The sequence below is a fragment of the Fringilla coelebs genome, assembly GCF_963513975.1.
Source record: "Fringilla coelebs genome assembly, chromosome: 4".
Lineage (NCBI taxonomy): Eukaryota > Metazoa > Chordata > Aves > Passeriformes > Fringillidae > Fringilla > Fringilla coelebs.
Genome location: NC_140032.1, coordinates 8,764,360 through 8,785,245, shown reverse-complemented (window position 1 = coordinate 8,785,245; position 20,886 = coordinate 8,764,360). Strand labels below are relative to the sequence as shown.

Here is a 20,886-nt window from a genome sequence, read left to right as displayed (position 1 = left end):
TAGCAAACCATAGAAAACTTTGGTTTTAAAAATGCAACCAGACCCATGAAAAAAATTGACAGTCTCATGGGGAGACTTTTTCCCAAATGGTGCAGATATCATCAAGTATCTCTGATAGCAATTAATCTCCATGTTTCAAATACAATTTTTGTAGGTATTTGTTTTCAGAGAGTGAGTATATGATTTCCCCCAACACCATTCCATTTAAGCAAAATGATCAATATTCTTCAGTGCTTTCAGTTGTTAATAATTTCAGTGTTCTTTCTGAAGCTGCATTCTGATAAGGAAAACTATAGATGGCACATACTTGATGATTGCAGAGTCATAGCTTTTCATTTTTCACATTGCTAAATCCATCAGCATTTTTGTAGGACTGCTTTATGTCATTTGGGAGGGAATGGGTACTGGGAAGGAGGACACTTGGCTGTGAGCAATCTGGATGCACTCTTGAGTTCAGAATCAGCCACTGCTGCTGTTCTATGGAGCCTTGCTATTGTGGAGCTCTGTAAGGCATGTGGAGCAAGCAGTGCCTGCTTCAATCAGTTATTTCTTGAAAAAAGGTTGGATATTTCTGTTAGTGAAGCCCTGATAATAATCTTTTTTAAACAAGCTTTAGGTCAAACTTCTGCTTTAAGTCTCTAGACCCTCACATCTTGAAGAAATGCTGCAGCTGGAAATTAATTTTTCTCATGAGCCACTATTAAATCCTCGTCAATCTGAAAAACTAGTGATACAGCAGTAGGATTTTTCCTAACCAAAAATTTAATTGAAAAGGAAAGGAGAAGATTAAAATTAAAACTTTAATTTACTATGGACTATCACTATGAAAATTTGTAAAGAATTGTGCATTCCTGGTTGACAACAAAAGCCCTTAAGTACATCTATTAATATCCTACAATTTTGTAGTTATTAAATGATTATTGACTTGAAATAACTTTTCTGTGGGGTTAACAATTTTGTTTTAACTGAAAATGTGTGATTTTTGTTTGTTTGTTTAGGAAAGGGATTCCAATTGAACAAGTGAAACATGCTGATAGAGAGCAAGCAAAGCGTATTGTTTACTCTGTGGTTTATGGAGCAGGTAGGCATTTTTAGAAAGACACCCAGGACTGTCAATTTATATTTTATTCATCATTTATATAAGTAGATTGAATTTATAAAGGTGAGTAAAAGTTTGTCAGATTATTGCATTTATATTTTTATCCAGTATTATTAAATTAGCTACTCAGTATAAAAATTATGAAATTAATGTAGTTACATTGCCATATACAAAGATTGTCTGATTTTGTATTTATTTACTGCTGATATAACTGAAGCATATATCTAATTTTGAGTGGATTTTTTAATTAACTAATTAACTAGAATTAACTAATTCTCTTAGTATATAGACAGGGATGAGAATAACTGCAATGAAATTTTAAAAACTCCAATATTGTTTTAAATCAAATTTATAGAATCAGAGAGTGGGAGAGGTTGGAAGGAATCTCTGGAAGTCATCAGATCCGGCCCCTTGTCCAAGCAGGGCTGTTTGCCCAGGACTGTGTCCAGATTTTCAGTGTCCTCATGGTTGGAGAAAGGGCTCTTCAAGGCTCCACAGCCTCCCTGGGCAACCTGTGCCAGCACTTGCTCACCCTCACAGTGTAAAAGTGGTCCCTTACTTTGAGTCTTAATGTTTGCTGCCATTTCTTCACAACTGCAGAAAACTTGCAAAAATCCACTGTTACCCATTCTGCCTAAGTCCTGACCAGGTCCCAGATAAGTCAAGATGTTCTTCACATTTTCCAAAACTGCCTGCTATTTCTAAATGATGCCCCACACTCCTTATGCTTCATACATGCTTTGAGTTTCCTGTTCTGGGGAGATTGATGCATGTATGTCATCAGCCCAGAAACTCTTGTGAATTGGTTTCAGTGAGCACCTGACTAACTTTCTCTACAGAGGATGAGTTCTTGAAAAAGTCATTTAGAAAATGAGAGCCCTGGGCTGCAAACATTATGTAACTTGGAAACACTTAATGTTACATCTTGAGTTCCTGGTTGTGAATGGTTTCTGAGCCATCCTTTGCACTGAGTCCTTGAACCAAAGGCAGAATTAGCCAGGGTATTCCATTTATCATTTATGGTATTCAGTTGGGAAGAAATGCATCAAATTCAGCTCTCCTGAATATCTATTTTCTGTTTAGGGGTTTGTGTGTGTGTGTGTGTATGCATACAGACCTGCATTTTTACATGAACTTTTGCATTGCATTTGAAACCTCTGTGTTTAAAATCTATATTAAAAAAGCCCAGCATTAGTAGCCTACACTGTAAATTTAGGCCTGTCTGTGATGAGACTGGAATCAAATCTTCCATTTCCCTCCTGAATGGTTTCATCACTGGTTTTATTTTACAAAATGCCAGCATTATGACCTCTGCCCCTTGGTCCATGCAAATGGTACACATTTCTATCTCTTCTCTTCACTGTGGGTGGAACAGGCAATACCAGATGTAATCAGAAGAATCACCACCAGTTTAATGCCCTGTAGTTCTGTATAGAGTCAGAAATGCCTCAGTTCCGGGGGCTCAGTGGGTCACATGTCTGTCTACTAATCTATAGAGAACTTTAATGTTTACATTTAAGCACAGTGTTGGCACTCCCTCACTTCCTCTGAACCAGGCACTAAAGATTTCACTGCAGCAGTGCTTGATATGTGTCTACATTTACTTGTTTGCTTTGTGTCCCTCTCTCTCAAACAAGGGCAGTTGAAGCACCTCAAAGATAATAAGAAGTTTCCAGTTCATTAGAAGTCTGATCAGATCCTAATTAAGACATGAAATTATATCATTAAACCACTTAGATGGAAACTGGGCTGACAAAAAGTAATTGTTAGATACCTGAAATTGATGGACTGAATTCCACCCACAGTTTGTCTCCCTTCAAAAGACAGTTCACTTTTCATAAATGAGACATTTTTATACAACTGAAGAGTGTGAATAATATTTCTTTTAGGATTGAAAACTCCAAAAACACTCCCTGAGGAGCTTGCCTGTATTCTGCTTACAGGAGCTAATAAAAACCTTTCATGTAGTAAATAGTAATCTTTTTTTTCTCTTTTTGTTTTCTTAGGTTGTATGTTTTGTTTTCTTGGGTTGCACTTGGTTCATGCTTTCAAGGTCTTTTCTTTAATTCTGAAGGATAATAAAAGAAAAAGAAGATTGGTAATTAGGAAAAAGCTTTCACCCAGAGGGGTCGTTGAGCCCTGGAACAGGCTCCCCAGGGCAGTGGTCACAGTCCCAAGCCTGACAAGAGTTCAAGAAGCATTGGACAACACTTCCAGGCACATGGTGTGACTCTTGGGGTGTCCTGTGCAGGCCCAGGAATTGATCCTTGTGGCTCCCTTCCAGCTCAGGACATTCTGTATGTATTTTTGGTTGGTTTAGAGCAGTTCAATCCCTCTGCTTCTGCCTTGGTCATCTTGTAGAACTAAGACACAGGCAACTTAAAGTTCTGTAAAATCAGGAATTCCTTCTATTCAATGACAGGATGTTCAAGCCCTGGACTGACACAGAGGGCTATCACAGTGTTTAAATGAAAACTAATGTTACTTTCATTTTTGAAAGATGATATTGCAGAATGGAGATCACTGAAGCTCACAGGCTGCTTCTGATAATTACCCTGGCACAGATAACTCAAGAAGAGTGCTCAGAGAAGGTTTAGTCCATCCTGGGCTTTGCCTTGCATGGCCTGTGCTCCTGCACTGTGGGGCATATCTGACACAATTATGTGGCTGTTCATTCCCCTCTTTTTGCTTCCTGGGAGCTGCATTTCCCTGGGACCTTCCTGATGTCCTTGCTAATATTGTGCTTTAATTTTCCTAGTATTTTATGCAATTGTTCTGTATATTAATGATTCTTTAAATGGATAACATGGACAAACTTAGATGTTACAGTTCTCTAAGGAAGCTAGAATAGTCTCCTAGCTGTTAGTAATGTGTGCTTTATCAAATAGATTTGTCATTTGCTAACCCAGGAAGAAAACCCAAATTAATTAGCTGTCAAAAAAAAAGTGTACAGATCTATAATAGCTCAGCAAATGTCATCCTGGATGTCTTGGTGAATTTCTTCCTCTAGCACCTTGTCCAGACTGGTGTTCTTGCAGCTCAGTGCAGATCCTGGCGTGACTGAGAACAAAATGCTACAAGAATTGTTCTGAAATGCACATCAGCCTGACAGTGATGGCATTTAGATGGCTGCAATCCTCTCTCTTTTTAAAGTGCTAGACAATTTTTCTTGACAGTCTTACTGTGACAATGACTATTCCGTGCCTTTGGTGCCTTGAGATGTCTCCTCTCAGCTTATGTTCTTTGCAGACAGTGCTGGTTCTGGGTTGCTGTGCAGCTGACATAAATATATCTGTCTTTCAAACTTCATATGAGTAATGTTGATGTATGTTTTATTTTTACTGGAACTGTTTGATTTATAAGTGGGTTTAAACAGTAGCTCTTAGTTTATATTTTAACACTCTGGAATATCTTCAGGTTTTTTTCCCACATTTACTTAAAAATACTTTTAGATCCAGCATAACAGATATTGTGCACCTATATCCTGTCCAAAAGCTATTATTCCTTCTCCCTCTGTTGGAACACTTTTTCTGTTTTTTCTTTTTCCATTTTGTTTTCTTTTTCCAACCCTTTCATCTCAAAACTTGGACCCCAATTTCTACTGACACTGAGGTGCCTAGGACTCTTTGAAATCTGTGGGACCCAGCCTCCAAACATCCTGTCTAAATTCAGACTGAATTCTAAAGCTTCTAGCTAAATTTAAACATCTCCATCCTTTTTTAGATCTTCATTACATTTGTGTTTGTTGAAAGTTAATTTCAAATCTTTATCTGCTCTTCAAAGTTTGGAGATTGCAGCACTAGTTCAGTGTTGCATATGATACTTGAAGTAACAGCATTGCTCTGTCAACAAAAGAGATATCAACCACATTATAGGTATAAATTATAACAGGGATTTCTTAATTGCATACTTCTTATATACTTCCTGCTAATTATATACTTAATCCAGTAAATTCAGCAAAACATTCAAGCTCAGGGTTAAACATCGATTTTGTTGCAATATGATTTTAGTCTATCAGATCCATCCTCTTTCATAGAGGTAAGTAAAGTTAATTAATTCCACTAATTGTGCATGAAAACAGTGCAATTGTTTGTAGAGGTTTCCTGTTTTGCTTTATTGCATATAGAGATAATTTCTGTACCACCAGGTAAAGAACGTCTCGCTGACTGCTTGGGAATTACTCCTGTTCAAGCCAGTCAATTTATAGAGAGTTTTATGCAAAAATACAAGAAAGTGCATGAATTTACCAAGCAAACCATTGAGCAGTGCCGGAATAAAGGTAATCCAAATCTATGACCATATTTTGTTTATTGATCTGCACTGTGTGACGGTGGTGAAGACAAAGATTCCACTTGACCCAAATTCAGATAGTTACAGGACAACAGAAAAAGATGGAATATCCTTTCTTGGTGAATCAGGGGCTTGGGTTTTCTTTTTCTTTTTTTAGCCCTAAAAGGAGCTGGTTAAGTCTGCCTTTTCTCAGAAAGATACTAACAGAATAAGACATCTGTTCTCAGAATGAACCCCACTTAATGTCAAGTTACACTGCATCATTTTGATGTATAATGTACTCCAACAGAAAAAAAAGCCCAAGGAATCTTCTACCTAATAAATTGGGTCCATGGCTGCTGGACCGTGGAAGTTCAGTCAATTTACACAGCCAATTTTTTTTAACTTGTTTTTTCTTTGCATCAATCAGAATTTATGTTCTTGAAGTTCAGGTGGTAGCTGTAGTGACAGATGTGTGCAGAGTGCTTCTGGAGCCAGCAGCTGCAAACTCTTCTTGCACCAAATTTGTTTTTAGTATACATATTCATTTATATTTAGTGAATCCTAGGAGTGCAGTAATTTGAGAAGAGAAAACATAGCTGCTTGAAATATTGTCTTTTAAAAGCTAATTAGCAGAACTGTCAAAATTGAGTTCTTTTGTTTCTTAATAGGGCATGCAGTCTAAGACATTTTTTAGAAATTAATAGTAAATTTGCAATATAATATTACCCATCACTGTGTGGGTGAGTGTCACAACAGAAACATATAATTCACTTCTAGTCATGAAAATTGGTAGTATTAATTTTTTATACTTTGTAGGCCCTCAAAATCTACTGGAAGTATGAACTGTCATTTGTGTCACACATTTCCATTCCTTTGTTTTTTAATATTGCTCAAGAAAAGTGAAGTTATTGAACATCTATTTTTAGCTGTAATTAAGCCAAACATTACATACTGAGTAATATTACACACTTATGATATATTTATGTTGTATTTAAAATAACTCAGCATTCTTTTCTTTAAAGTGAATGAATTTCAATGACCAAACTTCTGTGCAGGAGAATCTGCTTTATGAGTTCAGTAGACAGGAATGTCATGACTAATACTCTAAAGTCATCAAAACACCTTTGTCTAATTACTTCTTACTCCTTACTCCTGCTTATCGACCATTTTAACCATTAATGGTAGAAGAGCAATCTGTTTAGGTTGTTGTACAAGCTTTAGAAGTCTTCAGCAGATCAATATTATTTAATATTTTTCTGCTTAATCCACCTTGGATTCTAACTTTCAAAAAAAACCATTCCAACCTATTGAGCTCATTAGAAGGTAATTTTTTAAACTTATCTGCAGTTCAAAGGTGAGCAGCGTCCCCTGACTAATATTTTTTAAGTGTTATGAATGTCTGATACTCCATGTAGACATGAAAAGCATATAAATAATTCTATTATGAGGAAAATATTTGTTAGTGTATATATTACTATCCTGCTGTTGTTTTAATGAAATTATTGGCATATTGAAAAGACCACATTAAGGCCTCATTCAGGCATGCATTTGCAGATTAATCATTGACACCAGGTGCCTTCTCTGCCACTGTTACACAAGTGGTGGTGTTTGTCTGGGGATGCTGCTCAGTTCTGAGGAGTCACACCTCACAGGAATCAGGATATGCAGCAAATCTGATTTTACCTAAGAATACAATGCTTCAAAAATTCCATTTTTAAATACTGTCCTTCATGGAAAATGTTAAATTGGGAAGACCCATTTGCCAAAGAATACCCTAACTTCCAGATAATTCAGTTTCTTATTTCCAAACTGCTACTTTTGGTATCAGCCCTCCTGGAAATGCACTAATTCACAGAAAGCTGAATTAATTCATCCTCTGCACACAAGCCTGGGTATGTATTGTCCATATAAGGTGATTACTTTTTGTTTGAAGAGGTCTCCCCACCACTTGTTCTTGCACAGCAGAGGAGATCACACTATGTCAGTCTGAATTTCCATGGTATCTAATGACAATTCATGGGTAGTCAAGGTGATCAGAAATATAAAGAAAAAGATGCATTTTTAACATGGGCGGTTTTTCATTTTTCTTAAAATAAGAAGTTTATTTTTGAATGTAAGCTAAGTTTGTGTGTGTTATTTTGACAAGAGGAACCTCACATCTCTTTTCCTATCTCAACTCCTCTCACTTGCCCTCCAAATAGGGTTTTTTAGGAAAATACATCATAGGGCCTAACATAAAGCTTTAACTCTCTTTTTCTGTTTCTTTTAAACTAAAAAATCCCACCACACTAGAGTTAAGGAAGTTTGGCTATGAAAGGAACGCAGAAATACTACATAAAGAAAATGGAAAAAAATATAACTTTTTTTCCCCAAAAAAACCTATTTTATATTTTTGGGAAATATTCATTACTGATTTAATTACTCTACAAATTGATTTTTCTTTACTATTCTCAAGTAAACTATTCATTGCGTGGAAAGCTCTAATTATGGCTGCTAATAGATAGCTAATTCTGCTAGGTATTTATAGTTTCATCCCCCACAGAGAGAGTTTGCTGCTTTATCAGTAGACATTCCTAATAAAAATTTAACAGCCTTAAAGCACTAAAATTTTCCTTGTATAGCATGTACCAATTCTCTGAATTAAATAATACTTAAACCAAAAATACGATAAGTGTTGAAGGTTTAAATAAGCTCTGACCATTTTCAGTGAACAAAATATTAAATTGACTCAGGCAGCACATAATTACAAATATCTGTATTGTTTTCAAAAAATGTTTTTGAAATTTAATTTTAATCATTCTATATACACTATAAAAGTAATTTTTGTTTCAATCCTGCAAGGTTATGTGGTTTCCATAATGGGACGCAAAAGGCCCCTGGCCAACATCAATGCACAGGATTACAAGCTGCGCACTCAAGCAGAGAGGCAGGCTGTAAATTTTGTTGTTCAAGGTAAAGATCTGCCTCCCTATCATCCTGTCTACCCACCTGTCTTTATCCCTGCTTGGCTTTAGTGGGCAGCAACTCTGATAATCTCAGAAGAATGAATCTTACACTAGTCTAGTAGAGTAGGCGTGAGTTTTCCTGTGAAAAAGAAGTTAAAATTATATGTTCTGTCTACCTTGGAAATTGCCAGTAAACAGGATAATATCATAATAATGATAATGTTAATAAAAGCAACAGTATAAATGTTCTAATACACTAAAGTGCTCTGTGATAGTTAAATGTAGGTATTGATGCAAACTATGTATAGAGAGAATATCTAGAATTCTGTTCTTCAGATGCATTGTTTCTTTAAACACTTTCTTTTCTGGTTTTTTATAGTCTGTTACTCCAAAAGGGTTTCTGTGATTCTGTTTCTTACAGATTCCAGCTTTTATTTTGCCAGGTAGTTTTAGTTTCTGAAATACAGCATGTTACAATAATTGTGTATTGTTATTATTTGTTTTGAAATCCAGCTCATTCTTTGCAGAAATTTCAAACTTAATTCTGTGCAGGCCAAGAAAAAAGGTGTTTTTTTCCACAGAAAAACTTTTTACGTATATATTGGAAATGTAAAAGTCAGCATTCTGTGCTCACATGTTAGTTCATCTGATGCAAAAACATACTCTGGTTAGGTCTCTTGGGGCTAAGGTAGGCACAGAATTTAGCCACCCAAAGGAAAAAAAACCTGAGCTGTCAGCCCGACTGAGATCCCTCCCTTGATGTCCCTTAGAAGAATTATTTTTTTTAATTAGATGATGCTGACAGAGTTTTCTTTAAGTTACCCTGGAAGTACAATTTCCAGGCAAGGAAAAAGTGCTTTCTAGACGTGGTGATGGCATGCTCCTTCTAAAGCTATTTGAATTTTCCTTTTGAAAGTATCACTTTCTCTCCAAATATTATTCATTTTAATGTTTCTTTTTAAAAATGGCTTAAGTATTTATGTCATGTTTGACAGTCTTTAAGTACTGTCTCTGCAAAGATACCTACAGGTCTAGAATTCTAATTCTAATTCTCATTCTGTGAGTCCTGCAGGGCACACAGTGTAGCACTGATAAAGAGACACAGCCCTCTGAGCAGCATTTGCTGTGTCCATCTGTCCCAAGAGCTGGAGCAAGGCTGTCACAGGACTGTCTATGGAACACACACTTCTATATACCCACAATAATAAGATTGTCAGATTTCATTGTCAGTTCAAGTGATACTGGAGGACAAATGTGATGAAAAATAATGTAATTGTTGCTTAAAATGGAATATTAGAAGCTGTGGTGAAGCAAGGGTTAAAAATTCTAAAATATTCAGTATTCCCAAATTTTATTAAAAAATTAATTCTAGACTATATAGACCATATATTTTAATTTGAAGATTTCAGCTGTAAGATAATATTTGAAGACTACAAAAACTTTCTAAATTATGGTAAAACCTTTTGTCACATTTAGTACTAAAACTGCATTTAATATGTGTTTTATAGTTATGCCTAGTAGTCTAATTAATATAAGTAATTTACAGTTTGATTTTGGTATCAGCAACTGATAGCAGAACATTTCAGATGTATGACAATATTGAGATGAATGTAGAATTACAGCTTTGAATTATTGCAATTGGGTTTCTCACACTTCCTTCATAGTGTTTTTTCTTATTTTGAAACTTTCCCAGTTCAATAGTTTTCCTCAATGTACAGCATATTATTCTCCAGTTATTATTCAGTTGTACCTATTCCCATGGAGCAAACAGTTTGTTTTATCTTTAATTATTTATTTATAATTATTTTCTTTTTTAAAAGGAAATTATTTTCTTTTTAAAAAAGGATACCTCTAAAAATCATATTTCAGTAAAAAAATATTTTGAGAAGCCTTTCAAATTTTATTACTCTACAATGTTTCATAAGGAATGTATCTAGAACATATCTTTGTGATGGACTAAATGCTCAGTATAGTTTTATTCTCACAATCACTAAGATATTTACCTTATCTTTGCTGAAACAGCCTTTTTTACTTTTTATATCAGTTGCCCCTTTTTGCAATGTGTTGAGTAATTTGCCACATTATTTGAACAGGAAAACAAGAGAGGTATTTGAGGCTAAACCCACAGTCAGACATTGCCATCTCGATCATCAGCTTTGGGTCTGCATGGTTGAAGTTAATGAGCAAAACAGAGTCTCTGCATGGGATCCAGAGGGGGCAGTTTGTCATAGATGACTGTGGAGAAAGAGGAGATGTTGTTAAGCCTTTGTCCTTGTTCTCTTAGATATTCTTCCCTAGCCAAAAAGGTCCCACTGAATCCTGGGGGACATCAGGCACAGCCTCCCTGGCCAGTCACTGTCCCCCTCTGCTCTGCCCTGGTGTGGCTCCATCTCACATCCTGCGTGCAGTTTGGGTGCCTTCATAGAAGAAGGGCATCAAACTGTCAGACTGCACAGAGGAGTCACCAAGACAGTGAAAGGTGTTGAGGACAAGGCTTAATGGAGCAGCTGAGGTCCCTTGTGCTGTTCAGCCTGGAGAAGAGAAGGCTGTGGGGTGACCTCATCCCAGTCTGCAGGTTCCTCAAGGGAGGCAGTGGAGGGGAAGGTGCTGAGCTCCTTTCTCCAGTGACAGCTGTAGGACCTGTCACTACAGGGAATGGTGTGAGGCTGTGTCAGGGAGATTTGGGTTGGACATTGGGAAAAGGCTCTTCACCCAGTGGGTGGCTGGGCACTGGAACAGGCTCCCCAGGGCAGTGGTCACAGCCCCAGGCCTGACAGAGTTCAAGAAGTGTTTGGACGATGCTCTCAGCCATATGGTTCAGATTTAGAGTCCTGAAGGGAGGAGGGAGTTGGGGAGTTGGACTTGATGATCTCTGTGGGTCCCTTCAGATTGGAGATTTCTGTGATTCTCTGATTATCTCTCAGCAGAGTACCCTTGTCTACCTGGCTGTTCTCTGCCCCTATTCTGAAAGTTGAATCATTTGGAAGAAAACATTCAGAATTCACTGAGTTACAGGGTTGTAAAAATGACCTTGATCTAGGACATTTAGGATGTTTAATATTTAAGGAGGATTATGGCTTCTACTCTTTACTCAAAGGATTGTTTTTATATTTTATCAGATAAACCTTTTGTGTAAAATGTTTGGATCAGAACAAAGCCCTTCACCAAACTGCAGGCCTGGAGAATTATTCTGCCTATTGATGACCAGAAATGTGTCATTTATTCTGTGCTATGACACTGTTTTATGCACCACTGCTCTTAACACTGTAATGTAATGAATATACTTTACATATACATGGAAATATGGAAAAGTGTAAAATTAAGGCTCCGAATTGAAATGCAGCACTGAAACAATGTTCTGACCTTTTGTGACATTAAACTGTAATTGATTAATAGATAAATTGTAATTAAAGCTTAGAGAAAGATAATTTCATACCTTTCTTATAGAAAGCAATTTTTCAACATGTAGTAGAGAATGACAAATTCACCTTTAATTAGCACATGATTTCATATTGTTATTTTCTAGTTTTAATTAACATATAATTACTTCCTCTGTTGTTTATTAATCTTAAAATGTTTCACATATTACATTAATTGGATCTGCTAGTTTACAAAATTCTTATAATTCAGAATCTTCTAATATTTTTTGTTCCTGTGCCATAGTTCCAATAAGAAAATTTTCTTTTTGCATGCTTTAAATTAAAACCAGATCACTTTCTTTTGTAGGCTCTGCAGCTGATCTTTGTAAAATGGCTATGGTGAAGATTTTTGCCTCTGTTGTCATTTCTCCAACTTTAACAGCCAGGTTAGTAATGAATAACCGAAAAACTGCTTGGTTTCAAAACAAAATTAGTTGAAATGTATATTTTTCTGGCATTTTAAGAGCTCTAGAACTACCATGTGTACCTCTGAGTCTTTTAACAAGCAAGGACATGCAGAATGGTTTTATACACTGAAAGTTATATCTTTGTGCTGAAATGGTTGGATCTGTAAATGCATCCCAAGGCGTTGAAGTGCCCCAGGGTCATTTAAGCTCGGTCAGATCTAATTCAGTGGTAGTTCTGCACCTTTGAAATCAAGCCCACTGATCATATCCTTCCTGTATGTGAGTGTATTGTACAGTGGGAATTGAACATTCAATGGGCTGGGAAAAAAAACAGGAATCAGGAAACCAGTGCTCAAGCAAAATAAATGAACGTTTTTTCATTCTTGTATAGATGGCTTTTCTTTAAAGAAAAGCTTGGTCATCATGATTCTCTTCTGTTGTGACTGCTCAGAGTTGGGTGGGAGATCACAGAATGTCCTCAAAGAGTTTTATGCCAGTAGAAGAAATAATGAGGTCTACTTTTCCTGTGGAGAAGTTGGTCCAGACAGCCATTGAACATTATTATTTGCTGCAAGAGAAAGAGACTTTGAAGTCGAATATGTAGGAAAAAACCCAAATAAGTGGTTTCTCACCTTTGGTAATGCAAAGATTTTGTAGCACACAATCCAGTAGAACATGAATTGGTGCAGCAGAAGTTCAGACAAAAGCAGAATAGTGCAAGTAGTGCAGAACATCAATGTTTCTGCTGTCATCTAGAAAGGGTGATAACAATTTAGCTGTAGCAATCATGCATTGAGGACTTCTGTGGGTGTGTAGCTCAGTACAAAGAAATAGGGTTTGTCCTTCTCAATATACTTGGCAATTATGGGTATTATCTAATCCTATAAGTAATTAGTGTGTGTTAGTGTGTGTATCATTGACACACAGCAGTGTTGTCTTATTTGCTCAGTGTTTGAAAATACAATTTCTAATTACAAAAAAAGTTCAATTTGTTGAATTCAAAGTAGTTGGATTCATTCCTATGCTAAAAATAAAACAACTTCTGAGTGGCTCTTAAATGTTGCAACTTTTTAAGCAAAATACCATTGAATTATTAAAAAAAATAAAGTAAGTGACCCTGTAGTACAAATCTGAAAAGGGAAATTGTTCTTTGGTGGAGATCCTGCCTGCACTCAGACAATGATACATTTATGTATTAAATGTTGGATGATGCACTATCACATATTGCATTGTACACTTTCAGGCAGATTGTCTGCAATGATTATAATTCATTTTGCTACCTGAGCTGAATGAAGAGCCCAGAATCTGTCAGCTGTGGCATGGATGAAAATTTCTGTAGCAGTAGAAGGCATAACTGAGTTAGATGAGTGATAGAGGAGCAGCTAACAGCTTTTAGTGGAGGAGGCAAGTGGAGGTGGTGCAAGGGCAAAGAACATACTACATTTTGTAGTTCCTGCCTGGCACGCAGATCTTTAGGTTCAGCAACTGCCTGTTTATTGTAATTCTGAGAAAGCCAAAGTTTTTTGCTATTAACATCATGTCTGATTAAGCTTGTGAATGTTTTTTTTTCTCTCAACAGAAAATTTTACTTGGGTTTTTCTTTCTTAAAATTATTTATTTTAAAGAAGTAATGTCACCAAATGGCATGGAGGTAGCCGACATGGGGAAGTATTGGAGCTGTACATGTTGAAATTCCTGGTGTTGTGAAAGCATAGGGGAATGGCTACACCAGATAACAGAAAAATATCACTGCCTATCCTGCTTGTTCCTATCATAAATGTCACAGCTGGGAAAGACCAGCACCGCAAGGGCATTTAAAGAGGATAGCCTGTTTTAAACAGGGGTTTTGAACTTCTGCCAGCCATTAACAACTGGATGGCTTTACTAGAGGAGAGTGTTTTAGTAGTCAATAATGGCTCCTTGCTGTAATATTTAGTAGGTACTTACAGTTCAGGCTTGTCAGAAAAGCACAATCAATGTCTTTGTAAATTCTGTAAACACTTCCCTGCTTGGACAGTGGCATTTGAAAACATCAGGAGGATCTTGCCAAAAGAATATGGGACTGGAACTTGAAATATTGTGTTTCTGCTTGTCTGCCAGGTGACATTCAGTTAGGTTTTTTTTCAGTGGTCTGTTTCTTGATTTTCTTATCAGTCAGGTCAGGATAATGATTCTAACATCCTTTATAAAGCCTTTTGAAAAATATTGTTGAAAGGAAGTGTGGATGTAGTTGGTGCTATTGTAACAGTGGGAATGTACAGTAGCTCTTCCAAAATGAAAAATATAATCAATCTCCTATTATCACTCCATCAGATCATATTCATTCCAAAGATAGCATACTACTATCTTTTCTTCTATCTTCATACCCCTGTAAGTATCTTTATTTCCCTGTTAGAACTTCTAATTTTGGAAACAGGGTTTTCACTTTGAACAGCATATCAAAGAGAAATATCATTTTTACATGCTTTAGAAGTGATTATGAACATTTACCCTGGGAGACAGTATTCTACTAAGCATAGCTAAGTTTTGGCTAACACTCAACATTCTGTTAGAAATAGAGAAAAAAAAAATTCTAAATAAGGTCTTACAGTTTTTAGTGTTAGTTTGCAGGTATGTTTGCAATCTTCACTCTCAACACTGCATTCATTGTTCCTGTGCTGGAGGCTGTTCAGCAGTGAACAAGCTCTGACCCAATAATGTGAAGCTTCATTTTTGTGTGACTAGCAGTCAGCTGATTTTTTAGTTCTTGTTTGCACATATGATGCTGTATTTGGAGGTCAGGGAAGGTGATCAAGTTACATTTTCATGATGCTTCATCAGAGAGGTGTTCTTGATGAAACAGTAAATTCCAGTGTGACTGATAATTCTGTCAACAATCTCATTTTTCTCTTTATGTTTCTTTATATTCTACCTCAAATACTAGCCTAGCAGCTTATGCAGTTGACAATAAGAAATCAATCAATTATTTGGAAGCAATTTTACAGAAATCAGGAGAAATAGTACTAAATGTAATATATATGATACAGATCTAATATTAGTATGGGTTGACTACTGGCATCAGTCTTAATATCTCTGCATTTTGTGTGGTGCTGACAAGTAATCAAAATTTTTCAGACTTCTCCTGTATTACCTAGATCTTTCTTTAGATGTTCTGCTGCTGCTGGCCAAGTTGCTCACTGAAAATGTGCTGCTAGCATAAATTATTGAAGTGCCAGCTTTTACCCATCTGATGCAATCCACAGAACCTCCTCACAATGTTTCCTGCAGGCAGACGATAGCAGAGAAACTTTTCAAATGAGATCAAGGCATACAGTAGCAGCTGAAAGAAAGATTTATGGAATTGATGAGAGTGCAAAGGTGAACTTGGGGAACTCAGATGGGCAGTTATAGTTCTTTTCTGTGCGACTGTAGTGAGAGTCACATAGAAACTTGGTGAGAAAGAAGGGTGCTGGCAAATTGGGGAAGAATTGCTGCCTATAGCATTGCTTGTACATATTATCATTTTGTAAGCTGAAGAAGCACTGATGTTACCCAAGGTCTACCAGGTATTACATGGACTTGTCAGTATCTCAACAACATGCACATGAATTTTAACAAATCTACAGAACTATTGAGTAATTTGGTGTGAATCCACCAAATCTGCTTTTGCATGAAATTATTGTTCCTTCAGCCCTGGACCTGTGCCACAAACACACAGCTTTACTTCTCAGTGTGTCTGCAGCCCAGTTAAAGAGACAGGTTCAACCACAGGCCAAATATGAATGAGTAATCTGAAAAGGAGAAACCACCAGCTAATAAAAGCAAAGGGTTTATTTTCTTGGTTGGTCCCAGCTGCTTTTCAATAGCAGTGGATGTTGGAGTTTTGTATCTCTTCCTCAAGGAACATCTTAAAAAAGCTAATGATTTTCTGTGCTGGTGAGCTGTAAATGCAACTCTCTTCTACAGATATCTAAATTGGTTAGAAACAGCTCTTAATGTCCCGGCAACAAGTATTGTTTTATGTGGCCTGGATTTTTTTCAGATACAAGTCATGTCATCAGTCAAAAATGATTAATTTTTTGAAAGTGGCTTTCAATTTTAGTACAACACAAGAACCTAGCAGCATTTTTATAAGATGTGTAGGGATTGAATAATTATTACTTTATAAATTTATAATCTCTCAGATTCATACAAAAGGGCATATTAATAAACCAAACTTCCTGATTGCATCATAGTTTCAAACAAAAAAATTTAATAAATTCGTAGTGCTGCTGCTATGTGTGTTGATCTTTATTTTGGAGCATAAAACTTACAACCATCTATCTGTTTCTTCAGGAGTTAGAGAACTGATTTTACTCATGTTTCTTCTCTAGCAGTTAATCAGGATTTTCAAATAAATACTTTTTGCTCTGGTATTCTGCCCACAATTCCCACTCATTATGTGCCCAAACTTCCTTAATGTATTAACTCTAGCAAGATGATTAGCTTTTATCTTTAGCCTAATACTGCAGAAATTGAACCACAAGGAAAAGATAAGTTTTGCATTCCTCTTGAGAGGAGAATAAGCCTGTTGTTTCACAGACAAATGCTTTTGTTTCTGTAGCTGAAGGAAACTTCTGAGGTTATATTGCACTCTCCATAGCTGATGTCTAATATGTAGCTCTTTGCCTCCCAAAGCAGCCAAATAACATTTAATTTCTATGCAAGCTGTAACTTAGAAAAATCATCACTTTCCTCAAGCAACCAAAGCAGTATTTTGCATGTATCCACAAGATGGTGAGCTGTTACCTGAACACTTCATGCTCAGTGAGCCAGAGCAAATCAGACTAATTTATTCTTTATAGAAAGAGCCAAGTACATTTAAAATGCTGAAGTATCACAGCCAAAAAGGACATGCATGATTTAGCAGGTTTTTCACTATTCCTTTATGTAAAACATTCAACACAAATAAATATATTTCGTTTATAAAACCCTTTTGTAGGTCACCTTTTAGATTTTTGATGTTTTCAAACATTTTGGATACATCCAAAAATTCTATTATCTTTAATTAGCCATCTGTTCAGTTTCCCACTCTTCGTGATGTAGCTGCTGAGAAAACCCATTTCACAGGCTAGCTGAATTTTTATGGTTAAAATGTTAAAATAATTTGGTCTTTATAATGAAAACACTGAAAGAGGTAGCTTAAAATTAATGCAAGTAACATCTATTCAGGGATGATGCATCCTGAGCTATAACTTTTACATTACAACATTAGGAATCCACATAGGTGCAGCTTCAAAAAATTTTTAAAAAGGGAAAATTCTACAAAATATTACAATATGCTAATAATCTTCTTCCTTACTTACATGACAATTCTGTCCCCTGGAATCTGTGGGCTTCTGTGGGGAAACTGTGACACAATTAAACAACAGGTAGTGTTAGTAGTACCACAGAATAAATGAATAGTGTTTCAGTACAGGGAAGATGGAGATTTCTGAGAGGAATTGGATCCAGCTTCCATCTGCTCCATTATCACTGAGTGTGGCCAGTAGCAGATGCTCCAGGAGGGAGGTGTAAGATCTGTAGAGAGTAGCCTGTCTGTCTGCAGATTTTCATCTTCCTCTGCTTCTGGGGATGAATCTAAGTTCTGAAACGTAAGATTTAAAAGTCTTCCCTCAAAATCATTGTATGTCATCATTTCTAAATGTTCTTGATATCCATGCAAGTGTTTGTTACATGAGCAGCCATTCTGGCTTTTTCTGGCAAAGTATTTCATTATGTGCCTTTTAAGTCAATATTTTATTTTATTAAATATTAATTTATTAACTGTGAATGTGTCAATTTTTCAAGTGATTAAATTATTTTCATTTTAAAAAGATGAAACATATTTCTATTTGTTTTTTGGTTTTGATGGATGGGGTTTTGGTTTTTTTCCATATTCTCCCCATTTCTCTGATTTAAAAATACCTTATTATTTTAATCTTTTTTTTCCTACCCACTTAACAGTTTTTATGCTTTTGGGGTTTATTTTTAAACTTTTTACATATAGCTTTTAACTGTGTACTCCCATATCTGCAATTTTGAATTATCCTATTAGGCATTTATAGGTTTCAAATTCAAAACAAAAAGATGTGGTGTTACTAGTTGGATTATTATTTTATTGATTGATTTGCTTATATCAAAAAAGGTGAAGAACATAGGATGAGAGACAAGGATATTAATATTTGGGATATAAAATCTGATACTGTTGTATGACCTTCATTTCACTGGTCAGAGACATAGTGCTTTTTTAAATAAGGTGAAAACCTTGTGAGAATAGAAAATAAGAAATATTTTTTAAATATTTTAGAAAATATGTTAAAGAATATTTTAAATTACTAAAATATTAAAATATTAAAAATATTAAAATTTTAAAATATTTAAAATTTAGATAATATTTTAAACAAGTATTTCAAAGTTTATTCTACCAAGTGATCATTAATGCCCTATTTAAAGTGATGTACTTTTAGTAACTCTTAAATATTTATATTTTTATTGTTCTTACATAAATACTTAACTGCTAACATTGTTTTAAATTATCAAGATTTATTATAGTTTTTTTTCACTAGAATTTTTTACTCCAACCACTAAGTTATGATGGATTTCAAATAATTAATCTTCTCTCCTTCTCCAAAAACCATCCTTTTGTTTTGGGAAATCTCTTGCTCAAATATGTTTTAATTTTCAGTATATATTGAAGTTAGAAATAAAATATGTCATTTGTTGTGGAAATTTTGCACTGGAGTGCTCTAGTTCAGAATCAGACCTGTGACCTTGTCCTGCACCACTTTTTTTCTGAAGATGTAGGAGTGTCCATCAGGAACCATCTTAAACTTTAGTCTGGGCTCTCAGCTTGGCTCTTGGTCAGAATAAGGTGCCCTCAATTCCTTACAGAATTATAATATCTGTTAGGTTGGAAAAGACCTATAATATCATTGAGTCTTGCTACATTATGCATGATGATCAAACCCTCTTTCTTAAAGCTTTTCCAGTTGCCCAGTTTTATACCCTATTTTCATTTATTTTCTATTCAAATTATTAAAACAGACATAGAATCAGGTTAGAAAACACCTCCAAGGTCATTGAGTCCAGCTGTTAACCTGGCACTGCCAAGTCCACTAAACTGTTGGTGGTTTATTTTTTATATTATCTTTCTACAGACCAATCTGGAAAGCTAAACCATGTTATGCTTTGGGTGTGTTGTTAACAGCAGTAAAAATTTCCCTGGTGATGCAAGAAATATATCACAAAAATGTACAGAGGGTTAATCTCTGTCTAACTTCAGGTAGCTGTTCTGGGAGGTGGCACTGCCACAAAGCCACCACGCAGAGCTGGGGTTTTCCAAGTGTGAGTTCAGAACATCTAGGTCAGAACCAGCCTTAGTCCCTTGTCTGTAGAAGCAGCATGAATTTAATTAGTTTGAGCATCTCTTGGCACATTCTAACATCCTGAAGCACTGCCTGTTGCTGTTAAAAACCTCCTTCTGATGAAGACTACTATGACAATCTTGTCTTTCATTTTTCCCCTCTCCTACTTTGGCCTCTTCTAGTGAACATACCTACACTGGAGCCTGCAGCATGTCATGCCACAGTGCTCTTCTTTTGAGTTTAGACAGAAAGTTGTTTCCTTTAATGATAAAGAGAAATACAGTTGCCCACTAATAAAGTAACAGCTGTTTTGTTGAGGTCAGTTCAATAGTGTAATTATTTCTAGGTGTTTGAAGTAGGCATGGAAAACCTCCCAATTCTGTACTTTAGAACAGAGGAGTCCAGTAACAAACAAAATCCTCATTAGTTCTTTTATTGGACAACTGGCCTGGTACTACAGAAAGATATGCTCTAAAAATATGGCTTCATAAATGGAATACCATGAAAAACATCTATTGAGAACAGTTTAATTAGTTTTGGCATATATAATTCATTAATATTATTATGATACAGTAGTAATAGCTGGGCTGATCTATTGGAGGCCTGAGAATTTAGTCTCTGTGTTGCTTTATAGGAAACTGGAAGAATGATCAATGCAGTGTTAAGAAAATGAAAAATATCTTCTTTTTAAATCCTATAGTGCAGCATAATAGTTAAGATGGCTGTTGTATGCTGGGCACACTAAAGTAGTGTCAAAAGCCATGTTCAGACTGGCAGTCACATAAATATTTCTGCATTTGAAGGGCCAGGCTGTAGCACTATTTCTAGTTCCACATCACTGGCATGCTCAGATGCAAGTCATGTTTCTGAGTAAAGGAAATCATATGTGTACCCATCAAAAGTGATGCCTAATTTTTAGTTAGGCAAGAACATAGTTAATAAAATCCTAGTTTCTAAATCAAAGGCATTCTTAACATCTGTAGAATTAAAAATATACTAGTGTCTGCCTGGTTTGCAGTTTCTAATCCAGTTGGCCATACCTTTTCGCTCAAGATAGTGAGAGGAGCTTGCTACTGCAATATTCCTTCAAATACAGAAGGATTCAAAGTGAAGAGGATTCAATTAAGCTATTAAGCAACAGTATCGGGGCTTTTTCAAACTTCTTTCACTCAGACTATGCAGTGGCTAGGTGGGTGCATGCAGGGGAATGGTGAAAACTGTAAATTTTGAATGTACAAATTGCTTTGATTTTTTTCTTTCATCTTTATTGATGTCAAATTGATTGCTTCCTTCTGTGGAACAGCATATTGCATGAAAGTGTTATTTCTTAAGCAAGCTTGAAAAAATGCAGGTGGCCTTGTACTGTAAGACCAGAACTCA

The 20,886-nt window shown here is 35.9% G+C and overlaps 1 protein-coding gene across 1 annotated transcript in view; it reads left to right on the top strand.

Annotated features, from left to right (window-relative positions):
* Window positions 1-20,886, top strand: part of POLN (DNA polymerase nu) — a gene marked incomplete at both ends in the record, with an annotated part of 90,428 nt that overhangs the window by 55,879 nt on the left and 13,663 nt on the right. Inside the window, 4 exons of the mRNA XM_084205111.1 lie at window positions 999-1,081; window positions 5,247-5,378; window positions 8,213-8,323; window positions 12,043-12,121. Coding sequence (XP_084061237.1) covers window positions 999-1,081; window positions 5,247-5,378; window positions 8,213-8,323; window positions 12,043-12,121 — 405 coding nt within the window. The remainder of the gene's footprint in view (window positions 1-998; window positions 1,082-5,246; window positions 5,379-8,212; window positions 8,324-12,042; window positions 12,122-20,886) is intronic.